The sequence below is a fragment of the Pipistrellus kuhlii genome, unplaced genomic scaffold (genome assembly GCF_014108245.1).
Source record: "Pipistrellus kuhlii isolate mPipKuh1 unplaced genomic scaffold, mPipKuh1.p scaffold_m20_p_1, whole genome shotgun sequence".
NCBI classification, from domain to species: domain Eukaryota; kingdom Metazoa; phylum Chordata; class Mammalia; order Chiroptera; family Vespertilionidae; genus Pipistrellus; species Pipistrellus kuhlii.
In genome coordinates this window covers 53,938,082-53,961,805 of record NW_023425404.1, presented here as the reverse complement: position 1 = coordinate 53,961,805, position 23,724 = coordinate 53,938,082, and the positions used below count along the sequence as shown (strand labels likewise).

The 23,724-nt window shown below is 38.0% G+C and overlaps 1 protein-coding gene across 1 annotated transcript in view; it reads right to left on the bottom strand.

The window, feature by feature from the left end:
* FSIP1 (fibrous sheath interacting protein 1) overlaps positions 1 to 23,724 on the bottom strand; it is a 174,237-nt gene that overhangs the window by 142,239 nt on the left and 8,274 nt on the right. The window contains exons 4-8 of the mRNA XM_036446450.2: positions 19,259 to 19,413; positions 16,580 to 16,673; positions 4,894 to 4,992; positions 2,181 to 2,305; positions 643 to 753 (exon numbers count right to left, since the gene is read on the bottom strand). Of these exons, the coding sequence (XP_036302343.1) occupies positions 643 to 753; positions 2,181 to 2,305; positions 4,894 to 4,992; positions 16,580 to 16,673; positions 19,259 to 19,413 (584 nt within the window). The remainder of the gene's footprint in view (positions 1 to 642; positions 754 to 2,180; positions 2,306 to 4,893; positions 4,993 to 16,579; positions 16,674 to 19,258; positions 19,414 to 23,724) is intronic.

The following is a 23,724-nucleotide window of genomic DNA, read 5'->3' as shown; positions in this document are numbered from 1 at the left end:
TCATGTTTATCCTCTAATAGACATGGTATTTTCAAAAATTTTGAAAACTAATATAAGACCTATAAACTCAGTTGTTTAGATTTTATAAATTTTAACTGGCCATCTAACTCATTCAACTATCATTATAGTGTCATAATAGATTAAGACCCATTTGTAACATTAATTCAAAAATCTCATACTGAAGAACATATATGCATATATGCATAGCCCATGGACACAGACAATAAATAATATGGAGAAGGCCTGGGTTGGAGGGGAAGGGGGGCAAAAATGGAAGAAAATGGGAGACACTTGTAATGCTGTCAATAATTTTTTTAAGAATCTCATACCGAGAGCCTACTCTGTGTAGGCCTTACACTGGTGACTCAACATGAACCAGGGAGGGCCAACCACCCTCTGTTAGTTGGACAGGAAGGAACAAAGTGGTTAGAAAAGGCTTCCTGGCAGAAATAATCAATAATGAATTGACCAAAAATAAATTTGAAAATGTCAATAAAAACAAATTTGTAAATAAGATTTTTTAAAGCCAAACAATATTATCTCATAATTTTTAAATGACTGTGAATGTATACTAATAGGTCAATAACATGATAAAAATATATATTAAGAAGTGTAGAGGTAACTAACTCAGAGTTTATATACCTCAGAACTGGACACTCCAGAATCTCTGTCATCTAAGTCCTTCAAAAGTTCAATCAGCCTTTTCTTCTCTGTGTCAATCATAACCTCTGGTTTCCCTGAATTCTTGGCCATCTACAGAATGTATTAATGAAAAACATTAAAGACTCAAAGCAATTCATAGTTCAGGAAAATAAAAATGAAATCTGAGGTTACTACAGTATATACACACAAAGTAAAATATGTGAGATTAGGCCTTTTCATTTGCCAGTTAATTTTATTTTGTGTCAAATTTTTGGTATAGGTCCTTTCTCCAAGCAAAGGTATTTCTACTATAAACAAGCCCTCGTGTTAATTGTTTTAACAAATGTTTTATTAGTAAAATAAAACACAAGCAATTTTCTCACCTCTATATTATATTATATCAATGCAAAAACGTATTCGCTGGGGCATTTGGAAAGAATCTTCTTGCTACTTCCTATGTGGCATATACCCACTAAATGAAACTGCTTTTAAATTTTAAGAAAATATTGTCAGGAGTTTAAATAAAGATTCAATTACTATTGTTAAAAGGGAAATGTATAGTGGTGCTGCTGTGTCAGCAAGAACTGGGGTATGGGAAAAACACTACTGCTCTTGGAAAATTAAACAATAAATCACCATACAATGGGCCAGCACAAAGAGAAAGATCAAGTTTGTTAAGGTTCCCTTCAGGTCAGAGAAACATGGAGCAAAGAAAACTCAGAGCCCCAGAATCTAGACCTGGCAGGGTCAGGCTGGCCCATAAATATTGCTCAGATAGCTGCATAGAAGGAATATGCCAACTGTGAAAATCCCTTCCTCACTGCTCTTGTAAATACTTCACACTCACCAATGTAGTTTATAGTGACCTGACAGCCGCAGTCCTTTACCATCAGCCTTCTGTCTACCACACTTCCACTTTTTGCTGTAAATTAATTAATTGGCATTCCGGTCTAATACAGGGTCCCTGAGTCCTTGGTGAGTCTGAATCTGCTTTGAGAACAAACCATGTCAGGCTGCAGGCCTCTTAAGACCAAGGTCAGGCCTTTGAAGCCAGGAGCTAACCAAGGCAGTGACAAGGGAAGGGCCACTAGGAGGCTCAGGTGGGTGGGCCAGTGGGGTTGGGAGGAACAACCAGTTGGAACAACCAGCTCTGTAAGGAGCATTTTCCATTCAAATTTCCAATTGTACCAGCTAGAAAAGCAGTCTCATTACTTTAAAAAAAAGACAATTTTATTAATATGCAATTTAAAATCTGGGACACATGTTCCAAAGCTCTTATCTAAATAAATGTTTTTCAAATTGCAGGAACAAGATTCATTCCTGGTTTTTGGAATAAAGGTGATGAGTAAGAGAGGATAAGATCAAATTAAATACAAAATAGTAAAGTACTGGTTCATAAAACTATTCTTTCAGTCATATATGCTGTTTAGATCATTTACATATATCACAGTCAATATTTAAAGACACTAAACACAACTATTTCCATTATCACAATTCATTTAGTCCACATTCTGGCTTCTAAATTTATACATACATACCTCAATGTTTCGCTTAATAAAATCCTGGCTGTGTTTACTCCTGAGCTCAATCTTTTCTGTATTTGAGAAAGGGTTCTTTTCTGCTTTGACCAATGACTTATTTTTTTCCACATCACAAGTAAAATCTAATATTAAAAAGTTCAAAATTTTTTCATAATTATAATTGTCAGTTATGCTAAAATTTTACCTTAAGTATATATAAGAAGTAAAACACACATTAGAAGAACTTCTAATTTCCAAATCCAGAAACCTAATATATAGAGATTTAATTTTTAAAAGATAAATGTGCTACATAATTTACAATAAAGTTCTCATAAAATTTCTGTTATTCATTATCATGTTTCAAACTGCTTGCTGTTGATTCCTTTGGAATCATGAGGACTGTGAAAAGAACTATGATACATGTAAAGGAGAAAGTTCTGATGTTATGAGAATTTTAAAATATATGCTACTTTAGTCTTTACATGAAAGAGAACTTCTCCTGAAAGACTAGATTCTTTATTAATTTGCCATCACCCTCTCAGAACATCAACTTTTTATTCAAACCTGTCTTTTAAGCAAGATCTGAGCATAAGTGTCCCGGGTGTCATCACAAACTCCTGGAGCCCATCCTATTTTGACAGTTTTCTTAACCGTTAAATAGAGACTTAAGTCAATCTCTGAGTTGTTCAGATCCTGGGTGTTCCAAACAAGGGTAATAAAAATGCTTATGCACTCTTATTCCCTGTATTAAATACTAGAGGCCCGATGCATGACATTCGTGCACTCGGTGGGGGCAGACAGAGTCCCTCAGCCTGGCCTGCACCCTTTTGCAATCTGGGAGCCCTTGGGGGATATCCGACTGATGTCTTAAGCCGTCAGTCAGACATCCTTAGTACTGCCGCGGAGGCAGGCCACTGCGCTCACCAGCTGTCAGCCTGGCTTGTGGCTGAGCAGCGCTCCTGCTGTGGGAGTGCACTGACCACCAGGAGGCAGCTCTGCATTGAGCATCTGCCCCCTGGTAGTCAGTGTGTGTCACAGCCGTCCGGTCAATTTGCATATTACCCTTTTATTATATAGGACTAGAGGCCCGGTGCACCGATGGAGCTCCTTGACCTAGCCTGTGCCCTCTTGCAATCCAGAGCCCTTCGGGGATGTCGGAGAGCTGGTTTCTCCCCGATCCTCACAGGCCAGGCCAAGGGACCCCACCAGTGTAAGAATCCGTGTACCAGGCCTCTATTATACATATAAGATCTTTGGTTAATCTCTTCCCACCCTCCCTGCTCCCTGCTTCCCTCTGAGATTCATCAGTTTGTTTCCGTGCTTTTGTGTGGAGCGTCTGCCCCCTCGTGGTCAGTGCATGTCATAGCTACTGGTCGAACAGTCAAATGGTCAAATGAATGAATGGTTGCTTAGGCTTTTATTACATAGATCTTGCTTTCACTACAGTCATGTTTAAAGCATTTAAAACAAGATCATGTGAACCCCTCACTAATGCTTTAAAACTATGCATTAGTTTAAGAAGTAGAGTCTTCTTAAATGACAAGTGGAGTCCACCCTACAAAATAGGATAGATTGCCACATTCAAATCCAAAAGGAAAAAACACCAGCCAGCACCTCAATCCAGACAAGGTTTACTTAAAAGTTATCTTTGTTTTACAGAAAGGTTACCTCAATAAAAAGGATTAAGAGTATTTGTAGTTAATTATCCAAGATTGAATATGTAAATTTAATCATTAAACAATAAATTTTTATAACAATATCTGGAAAGAACCAGGAAAATAATATCTTTGGTTTTAAATTCATTTCAAACAAAAATAAATTTGAGTAAAACCAAGTTTTATTCAAATTTAAGTTATGAGTTTCTAGACAAATAAATCTGTGCTTTATAATTAAGGTTTTATTTTCTAATCGATTAAATAATATTTTCAAATCAACTACTAATAATTAAAATAACAATTACTGTTTTGGTGAATGGTCTCCTTAGATATAAAATATGTAACTTTTTTCCATAATACAAGTTGTAAATAGTCTTTTAAGTTTAAATATAAGGTTTATCATACAGTTGAAATTTCCTGTACTCTTAAATAATACAACATTAAAATAACTCAAATTAAATGTATCCAGATCTACATTTTATTAGAGTTTCTTTAAAATATACTTTTAAAAATTTGTAGAAAACATTGCATTGTCTGGTCAGAATTGTCTCACTAGATATGTCTCCTTCTAATCTCCATCCTGGTGGTGATCCCTGGCAGAAGCTGCCATAGTCTATAGAGACCCAACCCATACTCGGAGGAGGAGTTGGCTGGACCAGCGGTAAGCACTAACCCAAGATGGATCAATTGGTCTCTAAGATTCTGAAACAGAGTCTCCTTCTCATGACTATCCACAGAATATGCTCTTGGGAATAAAAAAGAATGTCTACCTTCAGGATTCTTTCCATACATTTTCTTTTTTGCTTTAGCTAGGTTTTCATTACTTGCAGCCAGCATTCCTTTAACCCTTTTTATATAAAATTTTAAACATCCTAAACTAGAAAGAATTGCATAATGAATCATCAACAACTAACTGATTAACAATGACCAATCTAGTTTTATCTAGAACCTCACCTCCTTCCACCCACTTACTGATTAAATCACATCAAATCATCTCATCTGTGGATACTTCTGTATACAGCTAGTACTTTCTTGTCATGATATGAAAAAAAAAACAAACACAAATTCAAGCATACCTTGATTGGCATTCTGCATTTGGTTTTCATATTCTTCTGGAGGTATTTGAGTATGAAACACTGAGACAACTGTGTCTTCATGCTTACAGCGAGAAGGATCTATTGATTTTTTTTAAAAAAATCATTTGTTTAATACGCACAAAATAAATAAGGAATTGTGTACACAATTTTGATATCAAATCATGAGAATAACATGTATGCTGTAATTGAACAATTAAGTAGAGAGGTAGCCAATGGTGAGAGCCAGATTTCTCCCTGTTGGAGTGAAGGTTACAGAAGAGCAAGGTGGAAAGGCTAGAATGATCCATTTGGTAGTAAAATTGGAAACATCAGTATGGAATAATTTTTATCCTAATATAGATACAGATTGTTACACAGAAATATGTATAAATAGATTAGTATACAGATAAATATGTCCTATCTTGGAGGGCCTAGAATTAACAACTCCCCAGCAGCAACAAGCACACCTAACATTCAAGTCTTGGTTTCCAATATTTTTCAATCAGAGGAACCAGTGTTTCTTGGGAAAATGGCTAAATGTAGGACTCAGGTAGGATATATAGCAGATGGGTCTGGAGCATCTTCTAATGCCATAAAGTAAGAAAGTGCTCAACAACCACAACAAAACAAAACTCAAATGATGAGGATATGTCTAAGGGACATAGCAGTTGACCTAAAGAGCTCCCAATGGCCAAAGCTGGAAAAAGTTTGAGCAACAAAATAATGTGCTATAGGATTATAATACAACATATACAATAAACCATTAGTCTATACTGATATTAATAAACAAGCATGGAGCTGAAACCGGTTTGGCTCAGTGGATAGAGCATCAGCCTGCAGACTGAAGGGTCCCAGGTTCGATTTCGGTCAGGGGCATGTACCTTGGTTGCAGGCACATCCCCAGTGGGGGTTGTGCAGGAGGCAGCTGATCGCTAATTCTCTCTCATCAATGTTTCTAGCTCTCTGTCCCTCTCTTTTCCTCTTGTAAAAAATCAATAAAATATATATTTAAAAAATAAATAAATAAGCATGGAGAATACACAAATCCCCCTTGCAGAATAATTCAAAATAATGTATGTAAATACTCTGCCTTCAAGGAGGTAAAGCTCAACTCCCTATTTCTTAGGTATGGTCTGTGCATAGTTACTTCCTTCCAAAGAGGGCAGTATGGAAAGGGTGTAAAAACAGAGGAACTTTACAATGAAGAAATCTGACAAACACTTCCTCAGCCAGCTGACCAAAGTTAATATCAATGGTGATAAATTATGTGGATAGGATGATGTGATGTGATGGAAAGGCACTTTCACTCTTTGGTATTCCGAGAACATATGACCCACCGAAACCAGTTTGGCTCAGGAGATAGAGCGTCGGTCTGCGAACTCAAGGGCCCCAAGTTTGATTCCGGTCAAGGGCATGTACATTAGTTGCGGGCACATCCCCAGTGGGGGTTATGCAGGAGGCAGCTGTTTGATGTATCTCTCTCATTGATGTTTCTAGCTCTCTATCCTTCTCCCTTTCTCTCTGTGAAAAATCAATAAAATATATAAAACAAAACAAAACAAAACATATGACCCTAGTCAAATCATGAGAAAAGCATAACAAATCTCAATTGCTGGAAACCTACAAAATACCTGGCCAGTCCTCCTCAAAACTACCACGGTCATCAAAAACAAGGAAAACTTGAGAAAGCACATAGCAAGAGGAGCCTAAGGAGACACGAGGAGTAAATGAAATATGGTATCCTGGATGAGATCATGGAACAGGAAAAAGGCACTAGGTAAAAACCAAATGTCTGAATCAAGTATGGACTTAAGTTAATAATATGTCAATACTGGTTCATTAATTGTAACTAATGTACCATACTAGTATAGGTAATGGGGAAAATTAGTTGTAGTTTTATGGAAAATCTCTGTACTATCTTCATAACTTTTCTGTAAATCTAAAATTATGCTTAAAAAGTTAACAAAACTTCTAGATTAAATAAAAGAAAAACATGAATAAAATTAGAAATAATAAATGGGATGTATAAACAATAAGAATTATTGTTCTAAAATGCTATGGTATACAAAATTTTATGTTACTAAAAATTAAAATCTCGGTGAAATGGATACTTTAAAATCTCAGTGACATGGCTGTATTGCCAAAATTGACTCCAGAAGACTAGTAAACTACTAGTAAATATGAAAGAAGCTGAAAAAGATCAGAGAAGTGCCTTCAAGGAATTATTTGAACCAGATGGTTTTTCCAGTGAAATTTTTCAAATTTTTAGGAAACAGATAATCCCCATGTTATATAAACTATTTTAAAGGATAGAAAATGAACAGCCTTATTCATTTTATGAAGTTAACATAGCCTGACAAATTATACACATATTCATTTGCCCCAATCCCACCCCTACCCCCAGCACCACAATATATACTCATGGGGAACACAGTCAACCTGTCTCCCTCCCCCCGGCCCCATCTCTCTCTCTCTCTCTCTCTCCCTCTCTCTCTCTCTCTCTCTCTCTCTCTCTCTCTCTCTCTCTCTCTCTCTCACACACACACACACACACACACACACACACCACTTATCTCACTTATAAATGTAGATGCAAAAATTCTGAATAAATCAGCCATTCAAATTTGGTACTAAATTAAAAGAAGAATCTTCCATAAGCAAGAAATATTGACCCAGGAATAAAAGATTCATTAAGTATTTAAATCTATTAATTTTAAAACATTAAATAAGTTTGTCAAGTAAGAAAAACTTTAGGATAATTTAAATAGGTATTGAAATGCATTCAATAAATTTCAGCACTGAATTCTTTTAAAGTTCTCAGAATATGAATAATTATTGAAAAGAGCACTAATAATCCCAATAAAAGCGAACACCAGAGAAGAGAGACTTAGAAAACAGAAAAGAGAGCAAAATAAAAAAAGGTAAGAGGCAAAATAACTACAGACCCACAGAAATACGAAGGATTGTAAAAAAAAAAAAAAATACCATGAACAACTCTATTCCAACAAAATGAACAACGTAGACGAAATGAGTATATTCCTAGAAAAATACAATCTTCCAAAACTCAGTAAGAAAGAATCAAAAAATCTGAATAGACCTATAATTATAGAGGAAATTGAAGCAATAATCAAAAAACTTCCAGCAAACAAAAGCCCTGATCTGGATGGCTTCACAGAGCAGTTTTACCAAACATTCAAAGAAGACCTAAAACCTATCCTTCTCAGACTATTCCAAAAAATCCAAGAGGAAGGCATACTTATAAGCTCTTTCTATGAAGCCAGCATTATCCTAATCCTAAAACCAGATAAAGAAAGACACTGGCAAGAAAGAGAGTTATAGGTCAATATCTCTGATGAACATAGATGCTAAAATCCTCAACAAAATTCTAGCAAATCAGATCCAGCATTACATTAGAAAGATGAGACACCATGACCATGTAAGATTTATTCTAGGAATGCAAGGCTAGTACCATATCCACAAAGCAATAAATTTATGCATCACTTAAAAATGAGAGACAAAAATCACATAATATCAACTGATGCAGAAAAAAGAGAATTTGACAAAAATTCAACACTCTTTCTTGATAAAAACTCTCAGCAAGGTGGGAATAGAGGGATCATACCTAACATAAGAAAAGCCTTATATGACAAACCTATAGCCAACAACATACTCAGTGGACAAAAACTAAAACCATTTCCCCTAAGAACAAAAACAAGACAGGGATGCTCACTTTTACCACTCCTGCTTGACATAGAACTGGAAGTAGTATCCATAGTGATCAGATAAGAAAAAGAAATAAAAGGCATCCAAATTAGAAAAGAAGTAAAACTGCCATTATTCGCAGAAGACATGATACTGTATAGAAAACCCTAAAGACTCCATCAAAAAACTACTAGACTGAATAAATGAATTTGGCAACATAGCAGGATACAAAATTAATTACCAGAAATCTATGGCTTTTTATAAACCAACTAGTGGCCCAGTGCACGAAATTCATGCAGAGGGTGGGGGTGTCACCTCAGCCCAGACTGCACCCTCTCTAACCAGGGACCCCTTGGAGAGAAAGAGAGAAGCAAGTATTGATCAACAGCTGTCACTGAGGCTACGGATCAGACCCTGCTTTTCTCTCCCGGCCTCTCTCTGGACCTGATCTGCAGCCCCCTCAGCAGTCAGTGCTAGGTCTCAGTGCCCGGAGTGGCAGCGGTCAGTGCTGTGTCGCCATGGCAACACAGCTCTGACTGCAGAACTGACTTCTGGTTGGTTGAGCCATTGGTCATTTTGAACGTTATGGACCCTGGCTCTATATATATAATGAACTCACAGAAAGAGAAATAAATAAACAAATAAATAAATAAATAACCACATTTACCATAGTATAAAAACAATTAAGATAACTAGGAATAAACTTAACTAAGGAGGTAAAAGACCTGTACTTGGAAAACTACAGGATGTTGAAAATAGAGATAGAGAAAGACATAAACAAATGGAAGAATATACCGTGTTCATGGATAGATAGAATCAACATCATTAAAAAGTCCATACTACCTAAAAGCCATCTATAGATTCAATGCACTCACCATTAAAATGCCTGCAGCATATTTTACAGACCTAGAACAAACTCTTTGAAAATTCATTTGGAATTTTTTTTTTTTAAAAAAAAGACCCCAAACAGCTGCAGCAATCCTGAAAAGTTGTAGGGATCGCAATACCAGGTATCAAGCTATTGTATATTACAAAATCACTGTTCTCAAAACTGCCTGATACTAGCACAAGAACAGACATATAGATCAATGGAACAAAACAAAGAACCCAGAAATTGACCCAAGCCATTATGCTCAATTAATATTTGACTAAGAGGGCCAGAACATACAATGGAGTCAAGACAGTCTCTTCAATAAATGGTGTTGGGAATATTAGACAGATACATACCAAAAAATGTATCTTACACCATACACAAAAATAAACTCTAATGCATAAAGTACTTAAACATAAGACAGGAAACAATAAAATCTTAGAAGAAGCTATAGGCAGCAAAATAGCAGACATTTGTCATAGTAATATCTTTACCAATACAGCTACAAGGGCAATGGAAGCTAAGGAGAAAATAAACAAATGGGACTACATCAAAATAAACAGCTTCTATACAGTAAAAGAAACCATCAACAAAATAAGAAAGCCCACTGCATGGGAGAACATATTTGCCAATGTTACCTCCGATTAGGGTTTAATCTCCAAAATTTATAGGGAACTTGTACAACTTAACAAAAATAAGATAAACAACCCAATCAAAAAAAATGGGCAACAAATATTTTCCAAAAGAGGACATACAGAAGGTCAAGAGACATATGAAAACATGCTCAAAGTCACTAATTATTCAAGAGATGCAAATCAAAATGACAATGAAGTGTCTCACACCTGTCAGAACGGCTATCATGAACAAATCAACAAATGACAAGTGCTGGTGAGGATGCAGAGAAAAAGGAACCCTCTTGCACTGCTGGTGGGAATGCAGACTGGCAGCCACAGTGGAAAAAAGTATGGCATTTCCTCAAAAAGTTAAAAATGGAACTCGCATTTGACACAGTAATCCCACTTCTAGGAATATATCACAAGAAAACAGAAACACAAATCAGAAAGGTTATATGCACCCCTATGTTCATAGCAGCACAATTTACCATAGCTAAGGTTTGGAAACAGCCTAAATGCCCATCAGCAGATCAGTGGATTAGAAAACCATGGTACATCTACACAATGGAATACTGCACTGCTGTAAAAAAAAAAAAAAAAAAAAAAAAAAAAAAAGGAATTCTTACCATTTGCAACAGCAGGGAGAACATTATGCTAAGTGAAATAAGCCAGTCAGAGAAAGATAAATATAATATCACATGATCTCACTCATTTGTGGAATATAATGAACAACAAAAACTGATGAATAAAAATAGATCTAGAGACAGAGAAGCATCGAACAGACCTTCAAAACCTCAGAGGGAAGGTAGGGAAGGGTAGGTGGGGGGTAAGAGATCAACAATAGGACTTGTATGCATGCAAATAAGCATAACCAATGGACACAGACAGTAGGGGCTGGTGGCATGTTTTAGGGGGCGGAGTGGCCGGAGAGAGGTCAATGGGGGGAAAAGGAGACATATGTAATACTTTAAACAATAAAGAATTCAAGTTAAAAATATTGGAAGTGTATCACTAGATTGAGAATTTAGAAAGACCACTGATAAAGTATAGGAGAAAATACTAACACTGAGAAATTAAGAAGCTGGAAGTTGACCAGGTAGCACCAGTAAGTGTTATTTTGAGAAGTCTGACCTTTAAGGAGAGGAAGAAAATTGAGTGACTGTTTGGGAGTAAGATGAAGAACGGAGGGGGGAGTTTCATATGTATGTTTGGTTGATTTAATGGCTCTTTGATTCTGTTTTTAGGATCAGAAGATTTAAGCATGGTAAACTGAAGGGAAGGAGCTAGAAAGGAGAGAGGGTGAAGCTCCAGGTGAAAGACTGAGTGGTTCATGGATCAGGAGTAGGGGCAGGGTGAAAAGGATGAGATGTTATTGACTTTGACCTTCTAGAAGAGCATCTAAGGGAGGTGGAGGAGCACAATCAGAGTGCGGTTTAGGGACAAAAAGAAAGAAAATGGAAAGGATTCCCACCTAATTGATCCATTTTCTCTGGACAGTAAGACTTTGAGTGAAGAGCTTGCAGAATAAAATAGTAAGTTAAATGCATAGTAACTATTTAGAATAGCTACTTTGGAGACTGCAAAAGAAATTGTTAGGCAAGACTGAGAATCCAACAGAGGTTAAAAACCTCTTAGCTGTATTAACACAGTGATATCATTTTCTCCCTCAAGTCCTCTGCAAATCAGAGCAGAAAGAGACTACCAGCTTTTCTTGGAATATTTAATTTTAATATCACAAAAGCAGGAGTATCATATACCTGAATTTCACAGAAAAGCACTTCAAAAGAGCTATTAACAGATTTTGAGAGGCAGGATTAATTAATATGTCGATGTTGTATCTTTAAACATACTTATAACTTTGGAAACACAAGAGGCCACAAAGACAAAAAAGTATAACCTCTATGAAAAACACCGATAGCAAACATCCTATCACTGGATGTATCTGTCTCAGAGTACTGAATTATCTCCCCATGAGATAAATGCTAACAATGAAGGGAAACTCATAAAAAGTTTGATTTTCACAACATTCTCTAGAAAAACTTAAAAGCAATCCCTCAAAAATGGGGTGGGATAGACTTTTAAAATATTATCAAAATCTCTAGCAAGTGATAATATTGTCTACTTCAAAATCTCAGTAAACTTGAGGTTATTAACTCCTGGTTATAAAGTCAAATATGGTAATAAATAAATAAATAAATAAATAAATAAATAAATAAAATAATTTGGCTTTTATCTTTTTATTGGAGACAGTCCTCATTTGTGTTTAGTGCCTATAAATAAAATTAAATAACTCAACAGCAAATACAAATATTTTTTTTTTCTTTTCTTTGCTATTGGCTACTTAGGATGTGAGAAGGGAACTAGTATGTATGTAGTGCTCTGGGGGCTGGCAAACAGGTTGGAATGCCATTCTGACACTAGTCCAAAGTCTGTCAAGTTACTCTTAAATAAAAAGTTAAGGAATGACTGAAAGAGAGAAAGAAGAATACTCAACCTAAGAATTTATCACTTTTTTAAAGGGAAAAAAAATAAGAATAAAAGTAGAAAGTAGATTTGGGTATGTTAATAGAAGTGTGTTTAAAGTTCAAATCCAAAAACGTCTGGCTCTAACATCTACAAGTGACTTTTTAAAAGTAGAATCCAATTTAACTAGATGCTGCCATCTACTGGACAATATGTAAGAACTCTGCACTTGCATGTTTTAAAAAAGCATTCATGGAGAGACACAGTACAAAAGATTTCTGTTTTTCTGTTTGCATTATAAGCCTAACTGAAGAAACTGAAGAAACAGTAATACAATAAAGTTCTCTCTTCATTTTGGTGATCTGGTCAAGTGTGAGCTAATCAAGATGGATGGTAACATCTGTTTCACCTCACTGTCTTTTATTCCCATTTCTTATGTATCAACTCTACTTATGTATCTTATCTGCTTTACCAATACATAATAATCAATTTTATAAACCTTATAAATAATAAATACATAATTTAAATGAAATAAAGGTAAACATAAATAAATCTCATAAATCTTATATGCTTTATCAATATGTAATAACTAAGAATTCAAAATCTAAAATTTGAAACTCTAACTCCAACTTTCAGCTCATTAAGTTCACCTAATTTCCATGTTAGAATTTTAGTACTAATCTAACTTGAGTGTAACTGTCTACACAGGGCCTATAATAGTCATGTGACTCCAGAAATAACAACTGTGAGCTCTTCAGGTTTAAGGCAAATGTACATGTCATGATCTTTAAAAATTAATGTCTTTGATGTTCTGATTTAATTTTGAAGAAAGGGCAAAAGTTTTGCCCTCCCAGGCCAAAAATACATTTAGTAGTGAACTCTGACTGAAAAGGTTAAAGTCAAAAGGCCACCATTGATCCTTTCATCTATTGCCTCATCCATTAGCTCTACTTTCTAAAATACTGGGTTTCCCCCAAAAAAAGTATACATACTTTGAATAATTATTCATCCCAATGTGTTAAATCTAAAAAGAAAGAAACGTCAATTGAGCTATCGATTGTTAGAAGTGTACATACATTTTTGGGAGGAACATATGCTGAGATGCTATAGCATCCAGAACCTCATTCCTGTCAATGTCCATGTTTTTTATTTGGAACTAGAGGCCCAGTGTGGACGAAGGTGTGCACAGGAGCTCGATTCCCCTTGCCTCACCTGGCTGCCCCGCCCATCACTGCTTGTAGCTCAGGCCCTGCCCTCTTCGGCTGGTAACTTTCTGCTGTTTGTAGCCCTCCACAGCTCATAGGCCTCTGCCCTTAGTAGCTTGTGCCCCACCCCAACCGCCATGAGAGCCGCTGCTGGTTTGGTTATGACGGAGTTAAGGCATCATGACCACAGGCTTTTTATTAATATAGATAGGGACAGAGAATCAGTTCTATGAAGGTGAATTACCGGCAGACATGAAAGAAAATATAAGAAGTTTAACTTTTTGAGACATATCTTCATACAACAGTCTTTAGATATTTAAGTTAGTAAAAAAGTATTTTTTACAAGTGCTTTGCAGTATTTTTTCTTAAATAATGTAGTCGTTGCTAAACAGCTCTCAGAGAGAAAAAAAACATGTCTTTAAAATAAACTTTTTGAAAAAGACAATATACCTGCTCTAATAAAATGCATTACAAAACTTTTATAATAAAAACAGTGAAATACTAATATCAGTGCAGACAGAAATATTAAGACTGACTGAGAAGAATACATCATTTCTGGGGTATTTTTGCCAAAAATGCATAATCTCCATCGAATTAAGAGAAAATATCAGACAAACTGAAGTTGGAGGACATTTTATGACATAGCTGACTAATACTCTCCAAACATATTAAGATCATAAAGACAAGGAAAGACTGAGGAACTGCCACCGACTGCAGAAGACTAGGGGGACAGGACACTAAATGCAATATGGGATCCTAGATTGGACACTAGAAAGCAAAGAGGACATTCATGGGAAAACTGATAAATTTTAAGGTCTTTAGTGTAAGTAATAGTATTATACCAATGTTAATTTCTTAGTTTTGATCATTGTACTATGGTTATACAATATGTTAACATTAGGAAATGAGGAGTATACTGGAACTCTATATATTATTTTTGTAACTTTTATGTAATTCTAAAATTATTTCAAAATAAAAAGTGTGCAATGCTCCTGATTCTGTGGGTCAGTAATTTGAGGGACACCACAGGAATCACTGACTCTGTTCCATCATGAATGGGGCCTCGGCTGGGTTGGCTGAATTCTACCAGAGATGTCTGGAGCAGTATAACTGGGGTCATATGTCTACCCCTGGCTATTCTATAAGTGGTATTTGCTAGAGGAAATGTCCAAAATTGTTCCTTCATTCAGATGTCTTGTGCCTGCACTAAGATAGCTGGAATAGTCAGTGTATTAGTTTCCTAGGGCTGCTGTAACAAATTACTATGGGTTGGGTGTTTGAAAATAACAGGAATTTATTCTGTCGTAGTTCTGGAAGCTAGACATCTTAAATCAAAGTATTGCCAGGGCCATGCTCCCTTGGAAGACTCTGGAAAAGAATCCTTCCTTGCCTCTTCCTAGCTTCTGGTGGCTCCAGAATCCTGGTGTTCCTTGGTTATTCGAATCTCAATCTTCACATGGCCTTCTTCCCTATGTCATTGTTTTTCTGTCTCTATTAATCTTCTCTTTTTATAAGGACACCAATTATTGGATTTAGGGCCCAGTCTAGTTTAGTATAACCTCAACTTAACTAATTACATATGCAGAGATCCTATTTCCAAACAAGTTCACATTCTGAGGTTCCATGGGGATATGAATTTTGGAGGGATTACTAAGCTCACTATTGGCAGCATTGGTCAGCATCATTCTTTCTGCATGACCCAAGCAACTTCTGAGCTCTCAATGTGGGGTCTGGAAGGAACAGACCTAAAAGAATTTCATCCACATCAAAGTTCATGCTAAAAAGTTGCAGGTTGTTGGGATTCTAAAGTGTTAGACATTTCTTTTGTAAAAAACAAATGGATTTCAGGATTCTCAGAGAAATCAGAGGTCCCTGCTTAGAGCTAGTCTAATATCCAAGCAATACTAGATAACCACTTATATGATATAGATTAAAGGATTTCAAGTGTCCTGCCAAAGAAATACCAAAAGCTTCCCAAATCCCTAAAATTTTCACCACTATATACCAGGTAAGTAAGTTAAATAGATTACATGACTTCATAATAGGTTCTATATAAAAATAAAAATAAGAAGAAAGAGAAGAAAAAGGAAGATGAAGAGGAGAGAGATCACAAATATACATATACACCAGAGGGGAACTAGAAACATGTGTGCAAAATTAATTGACTGGTCTCAAAAGAGGAGGATTGTTAGAGAACAAGAATAGGACAAATCAGTAATGGATGTTTATGAAAGGGGCTGCAGAGCTCTGAGTGAGATACCTTGTGAGAGGATCCTAGGCCATTAGGGAACTGTCTGCATAAACTGGGTGTCTAGAGGCATCTAAGACATACCAGAAGTAAAGGCAAACACATACTTTGTCTTTTCCCCCAATTTTTCACTACCTTGTTCCCTACCCTTGAGCAGATAGAAACTCTTAAAAACTCTGAAACAGCCGAAACTGGTTTGGCTCAGTGGATAGAGCGTCAGCCTGCAAACTGAAGGGTCCCCGGTTCAATTCCGGTCAAGGGCATGTACCTTGGTTGCGGCCACATCCCCAGTAGGGGGTGTGCAAGAGGCAGCTGATCAATGATTCTCTCTCACTGATGCTTCTGGCTCTCTGTCCCTCTCTCTTCCTCTCGGTGAAAAATAAATAAAATATATATGTTTTTAAAAACAACTCTGAAACATACCGAAGCTTAAAGTAGTTCCATATAATCCTACCAAATGTGATAATTTCCTCTAACGAAGAATTAAACTCAGGAAGAAAAAGAAAAAAAATAATTGGGAATTTTACCTTAATCCAAATATTCTATGACTGAGATAAAAATAAAATGAATTAATTTTACTCACCAACAGTTTGTTCTGGTGCAGCAGTCAAAGCTAGGAACTTTTTTGTATTTTCCATTTCTTCATTACTTGGCATAGCTTCCCTATGTTTTGCAGACTAATGAAAGGGAAATTAAAGTTTAAATATGAGAAGAAAAAGCAACATTGGCCCTTGCTGATTGCTCAGTGGTTAGATTCTCAGCCCAAGGACTGAAGGGTTGTAAGTTTGATTCTGGTCAAGGGTATGTACCTTGGTTGCAGGCTTAATCCTATTTGCAGGAGGCAACCAATCACTATCTCTCTCACATCGATGTTTCTCTCTTTCTCTCTCTCTCCCCTTCTCTCCCTCCCTCTCTCCCTCCCTCCCTTTCACTCTCTCTAAAACATCAATGGGAAAAATATCCTCAGGTGAGGATTAACAAAAAAAAAAACAAAAAAAAGAAAGCAACATTGATATTTTGTTAAATTTCAACTTGGTTTCCAATCTTGTACATACAAACAAGAAAATTTAGGTCATTTTTATTCCTTTAATTAGAAAACCTATTAATGTTTCCTGTCCCCACAAAATTCTATCAAGTATTCCCAAATTGAGTCAGATATAATGTCCAACATTATATCATAAATAGGGCCCAGTGCATGGATTCGTGCACTGGTGGGGTCCCTCAGCCTGACCTGCAGGGATCAGGCAGAAACTGGCTCTCTGACATCCCCAAAGGGGTCCCGAATTGTGGGAGGGCACAGGCCAGGCCAAGGGGTCAGGCACAGGCCAGACCCCTCCAGTCATGATCATGGCCAAGGAGGGACCACAGAAGGGTTCTAGGGAATTTCTGGCCCTCATTACCCAGTCCTGATCAGAACCAATCGGGGCTGGCTAGGGAGGGACCGTGGGAGGTTGGCCGGTGGGGAGGAACTGTGAGAGGGCTCCAGGGCATATCTGCCATCTCACTTAGTCCCGATCTAGAACCCCAGCAGCAAGCTAATCTACCAGTCAAAGTGTCTTCCCCCAGGAAGGCATGTCATACACTGATCGAATGGTCGAACAATCGAACACTTAGCATATTAGGCTTTTATTATATAGGATTACCTTACTTAAAATTACTTAATTTTCTGTTTAATATTTCTTTAATTAATGTGTAACCTAAAAGTACATTATCAAATTACAATTTCAGGACATTTCAAGATTACTACTCTATTTCATTATGTTTCCAGTTATAATTCTTGTTTCCAAGCAAGTAAAAAATCTGCTTTGAAATTCAAGAGGAATGAGTAATGGGAAATTTTTTTTTTCTGTTAAAATTGACATAAATTATTTCTTTAGTTTAAAGTACTGCATTTTGTGGGTTCCTTTCTTTCCATCCAAGTGGTCTTTCTGATAACTTATAAAAATATATTCTTAGTTATCATTATTGTTCATTCATATTATTGTTAGGAAAATTTCCTCTGAAGTACCTCATTTGATCAAGGAGAAATTTATCAAAAAATTCCAGTTATTTCAATGTTCCTACCTTAAAAGTGCTCTTCTTTGAGGGGGAAAATGAAGTGTGAGCCAACAGCTATACATCAAGTCAGTGCTACTATCTGGCCAATATCCACTCCTCAATACTACAGAGAAGAAGAGGTCTAAGAAGGCCAAGGAAAGTTCATCGAGCAATAAAAATACTGAGACAGAAGCAAATAGAGTATGGTCCCAGACCTCAACCACTTTAAAACTTCCTGAAGAGATCTTGACCAGAATATGAAATGAAAGACTTCCTCACTTGTTGGTCACAAATGTTTACTCAAATAATGAGAAACAGGATGCCTACTGGATTGTTAATGGGTTATGGACACCCCAGTGCCAATGCAGTGCCTAAAATCTGGAATGCTGAAAAGTTACCTTCCTCCACAAAATCCTACGTAATAAAGAGGTAATCTGTAAATTGACCATCACTCCAACACACAAGATGGCTGCCCCCATGTGGACACAAGATGGGACAGCAGGGGAAGGCAGTTGGGAGGGACCAGGTCTGAAAAGGAGGGAAGTTGGGAACAACCAGGCCTGCAGGGGAGGACTGTTGAAGGGACCAGGCCTGCAGGGGAAGGTAGCTGGGAGGGACAAAGCTTACAGGAAGGGCAGTTTGGGAGAACCAGGCCTGCAGGAGAGGGCAGTTAGGGGCAACCAGGCTGGCAAGGGAGGGCAGTTGGAGGCAACTAGGCCTGCAGGAGAGGGCAGTTGGGGGTGACCATACTGGCGGGAGAGGTCAGTTAGGGGCGACCTGGCTGGCAAAGGAGGGAAGTTAGGGGTGACCAGGCCAGCAGGAGAGGGCAGTTAGGGGCAACTGGGCCAGCAGGGGAGGAGTTAGGGTCAATCAGGCTGGCAGGGGAGTGATTGGGGGCAATCAGGCAGGCAGGAAAGTGGTTTGGAGCCTGCAGTCCTGGATTGTGAGAGAGATGTCCGACTGCCCCTTTAGGCCCACCAGAATTGGGCCTAAAGAGGCAGTCAGACATCCCTCGAGGGGTCCTAAATTGAAGAGGGTGCAAGCTGGGCTAAGGGATTCACACCCCCCATACCATGCATGAATTTCATGCACCGGGCCTCTAGTAAGTCAATAAAGGCAGACCACATTAATATCTATTGAAATAACTACCACAGTCCATGCTCTTTTTACTTGTCACAGAAAAAATGTCTTCTTACATTTCAGCATGTGTTTATATAATTCTTACCTTCAGGTCTTCCCATAGCTTTATTCTCATTTCTAGACCTTGCTTCTTAACTTCTTTTTCTCTACATTGTTTCTTCATCAATATTTTATCAAGCCTATTCATCTTCTGAATCGCATCTTGAAGTTGAGAGTCCAATTCTTTTAATTCAGGTTCATCTATATTGTGTTGAAAGTAGGAATAAGCTTGAAGTTTAAAAAGCCATAAAGCTTTGTTTTGTTTTGTTTTTACTATTTCTTCTTTCATTCAACAAATGTTTATGGTTGATGGTAATAAGTAACATTGGGTCAAGTATCTTGATTTATAGGTGCTTTCACATGTAGTTTTTCACATAATTACCTAAAAATCCTGTCAAACCAGCCACCGGGGCGCCGGCAGGGAGCCGGGCGACGGGGTCCCCAGGGGGGGGTGCCCCTGAGCCATCGACCTCTATCCATTGAGCCAAACCGGTTTCGGCAACTGAATTCTTTTAAATAGCTAATATATTACAGCACTGAACCCAGAAGTGAGACTTGTATGATTTTAATTTCCGAATTTTTTCTCCTTCATTCTGCTATACCTTTTATATTCATATATTTAACAAATAAGGAATAATACAAAAACCCTATCTTAAAGATGCTTCAGACTAATTGAAAGAGAAGGCATGTATACTATAGATATAGTGAAATAGAACATGACATACTAGTGACACAAAATGGTTCCAACGTATAGAAACAAATACGGAAAAGTACTCCATGTAATCAGACACCTTTTACCTATGCCCCTCCCACTTGTTCTATTTTCTAAATGTTCTTGAGTTGTGGATAAATGGAAATAATTTATTTGAAATTAGGGACTCTAGAATTTTCATCATTCAAGTTTTAACATGTTTAATGATATTAATGATATAAGCTAACATTTAGTGTTACTTGATAGGCACTGTGTTAAGTATTTTATTTACATGCATTATCTCATTTAATCCCCATCATAACCCTGTGAGGTGTGAGGTTATAATTATTGGCCCCATTTTAAAAATTTGTAAACTAAGGCAGTTCATAACTGAGTGACATACATATCCAAGACGATACAACTACTAAATGGTAGTCAGTTTCCACCCTGACCTGTCTGACTCCAGAGCCAAAGCTCTCCAACCACGGATGAGACTTCCTCTGTGATGCCGATGAAAGATGATCATCCGGCAATGAGCACAACTACTCAAACACTGAAGTCTCAGCCACCCTAGTTTAGATCATTAGAAATGGCAGATTATGCTTAGAAATACCAAATTTTATAACTTTTGAAAATCCAAAGAGTCTAATGATGTTTTTTTATAATGTATACTAGAGCCCCAGTGCACAAAATTTGTGTACAGGGGGGGTGTCACTCAGCCCGGCCTGCACCCTCTCTAATCTGGGACCCCTCAAAGGATGTCTTACTATCAGTTTACAGAGATCAGGCCTAAACTGACAGTCAAACATCCCTCTCGCAATCCAAGACTGCTGGCTCCTAACCACTCACTTGCCTGCCTGATTGCCTCTCACCACTCTGCCTGCCAGCCTGCTTGCCCCCAACTGCTCCCACCCCTGCTGGCCTGTTCGTCCCCACCCTCCCTCCTCACTGGCCTACTTGCCTCCAACTTCCCCCCTGCTGGCCTGCTCACTCCAAACTTCCCCTCCCTCTGCTGTCCTGATCACCCCCACTGGTGGCCTGCTCGCCCCCAACTGGCTCCTCTGCTGGTCTGCTCACCCCCATCTTCTCTCCCCCCCCTCCCCCACCTCTGCACCGCCAGCCTGATCACCCACAACTGCCATCCCATCCTGGCCTGATCACCCACAACTGCTCTCTCCTCTTGGCCTCTAACCACCTCTACCTCGGCCCCACCACTATGGCTTTGTCCAAAAGAACATCCGGAAGGTCTCCTCCAAGGTCTCCCAGTCTAATTAGTATATTACCCTTTTATTAGTATAGAGGCCTGGTGCATGTGTGGGGGCCGGCTGGTTTGCCCTGTAGGGTGTTCTGGATCAGGGTGGGGGTTCCCTTGGGGCATGGGGCGGCCTGGGCGAGGAGCCTGTGGTGGTTTGCAGGCCATCCATGCCCCCATGGGGTGAGGATCCCACCTGGGGGGGGGGGAGGGCAGCATGGCCAGCCTGGGTGAGGGGCTGAGGTCCATTTTCAGGCTGGCCACAACCATTTCAGGTTGGGGATCCCCCCTGGGGTGCCTGGCCATCCTGAATGAGGAGCTGATGGCTGTTTGCTGCCTTGTCAAGCTCCCCAGCAGGGACGCTCACACAATGGGGTGTGGCAAGCCTGGATAAGGGGCTTTTTTCTTTTTCTTTTCTTTCTTTTTTTTTTTTTTTTTTAGTGCCTCCTTGAGCAGAGGCCAGGGCAAACCAGGGAAGACGGGAAGTTTGGCTTCCTCCATCTCTGGGGTCAACCCAAGCCTCCTGCTCACTCCAGCACCATGGCCACCACCATCTTTGTTGGGTTAATTTGCATACTCTCTCCTGATTGGCTGGTGAGTGTAGCAAAGTGATGGCTAATTTGCATGTTTCTCTTTTATTAGTGTAGATTACTTCTTCTTTAAGGAAATTAAAACATTTTCAAAGGGAATAAGCTTATCCAAAAAGATCATATTAATAAGGAGGCTCTGCACATTTTAATGTGTATGTACTTCAAATGTAATACCCTCTAGTTCTAAATCCTGGGGTGCTCAGGCTCTGTGTACACAAGTCATCTATAGAACTGGCATTTTTAAGTAACTCCTCATGCAGGACTAAAACAATGTTAAATACAATGTAAACTGGGTGACAGCTCATCTCAACTACAATACCTTGTTTCCTGATTACTATAATCCCAATCACCTGGCCTTACTTTGAGAGCTAATATCATCCCAAATTTATACTAACTCAGCAGTTTTCACAGTTTATGAATCTCACCTTCTCTTGCATGGGTGGGGAACCTTTTTTCTGCAAGTGTCATTTGGATATTTATAATATCATTCGCCATACACAATCAACTTAAAAATTAGCCTGCTATATTTGGCCAAACATGTAATTAACTCAACCCTAATGCCTTGGCAGGGCCAGTCCCAATGATTTCATGGGCCTTCTATGGCCCGTGGGCAGACATTCGCCACTCCTGCTTTACAGCCTTAAAAATTACTCAGAATCCAAAGTAGCTTTATGTATGTGAGTTATATCTATTGATAATTACAATATTAGAAATCAAAACTGAAAATATTGTAAATATTTATTCATTCATTTTTTAAATAAATGTTATTACTAAAATTATATGTTAACATAAATGTAATATTTTTTAATTAACTATATTTTCCAAAAAATACTGAGCAGAATAGCATTGTTTTGATTTTTGAATATCTGGATTAACAGAAAACAGCTGAAATCTCATATTTGCTTCTGAAGTCACTCTAGAGTAGGGATGTCGAACTCAATCAGAGAAGGGGCCAAAATCTAAAAATCCAGCCTAAATCGCGGGCCGAATGGTTTACTGAACAGTCATAAACTGTCATTGTGATGGAAACGCAGCGGAGTGCAGTGATGACAGTGCGGTGCGGGCCACATTGCAAGGCCTGGCAGGACGGATTTGGCCCGCGGGCCTTGTGTTTGACACATGTGCTCTAGAGCAATCTATCATTTTAGTTAAAGTACACACAGAAAAGTTGGCCACATAAGATATACAGTAGGAAAGAAGAGAATTGTAATAACCTTTTTAGATAATGGTGAATATTCTTCTTTGATACTATAAAAATTCAATAAGGGGTGGTCTCTATAAGGTTAGTTGTAATGTAAACCCTCCAACCATACTAGTGAACTTTTTGTATTTGTTCCATTAAAATCCATGGTTTTATCTTTCATGTTAAATGGGTCTTTTACCCTGCTCTGGTCATTCAGAAAACAGTGGTTCACTGAATTATGCAGACCTTCTAATGTTAACACATTTCAGTATGTAACATCAAAAAAATCACATTTGTTAATATGGCCACCAAATTTTTTTTTTTTTTTCAGAAAAGTCTAAGTATTAGGAAGTTGTCAAGCTCACATGGACATACATAAGTTTTCTAAAATCCCACCTTTCACTTGAAAGCTCAAATTTTATCATTGACCAAAAATACTGTCAATTGTCTTCCTTGAGGTAACAGGCTCATTTCTTTTTTTATGTATTTTTATTGATTTCAGAGAGAAAGGGAACACGAAATAGAGAGATCAATGATAAGAGAGAATCATTGCTTAGCTGCCCTCCTGCATGCCCTTCCCCCTCCCTTCTCCACCTCCTTCCCCTGGGGATTGAGCCGGCAACCTGGGCATGTGCCCTGACCAGGAATCCAACCCTGAACTCCTAGTTCATGGGTCAACATTCAACCACTGAGTCACACCGGCCAGGTGATTTTTTTTAAAAATGAATGCCAAATACCCAAGTCTAAAGGATAATAGTTTTTCTGTTGGTCATTCTTTCAAGTGAAAATGGTGTTC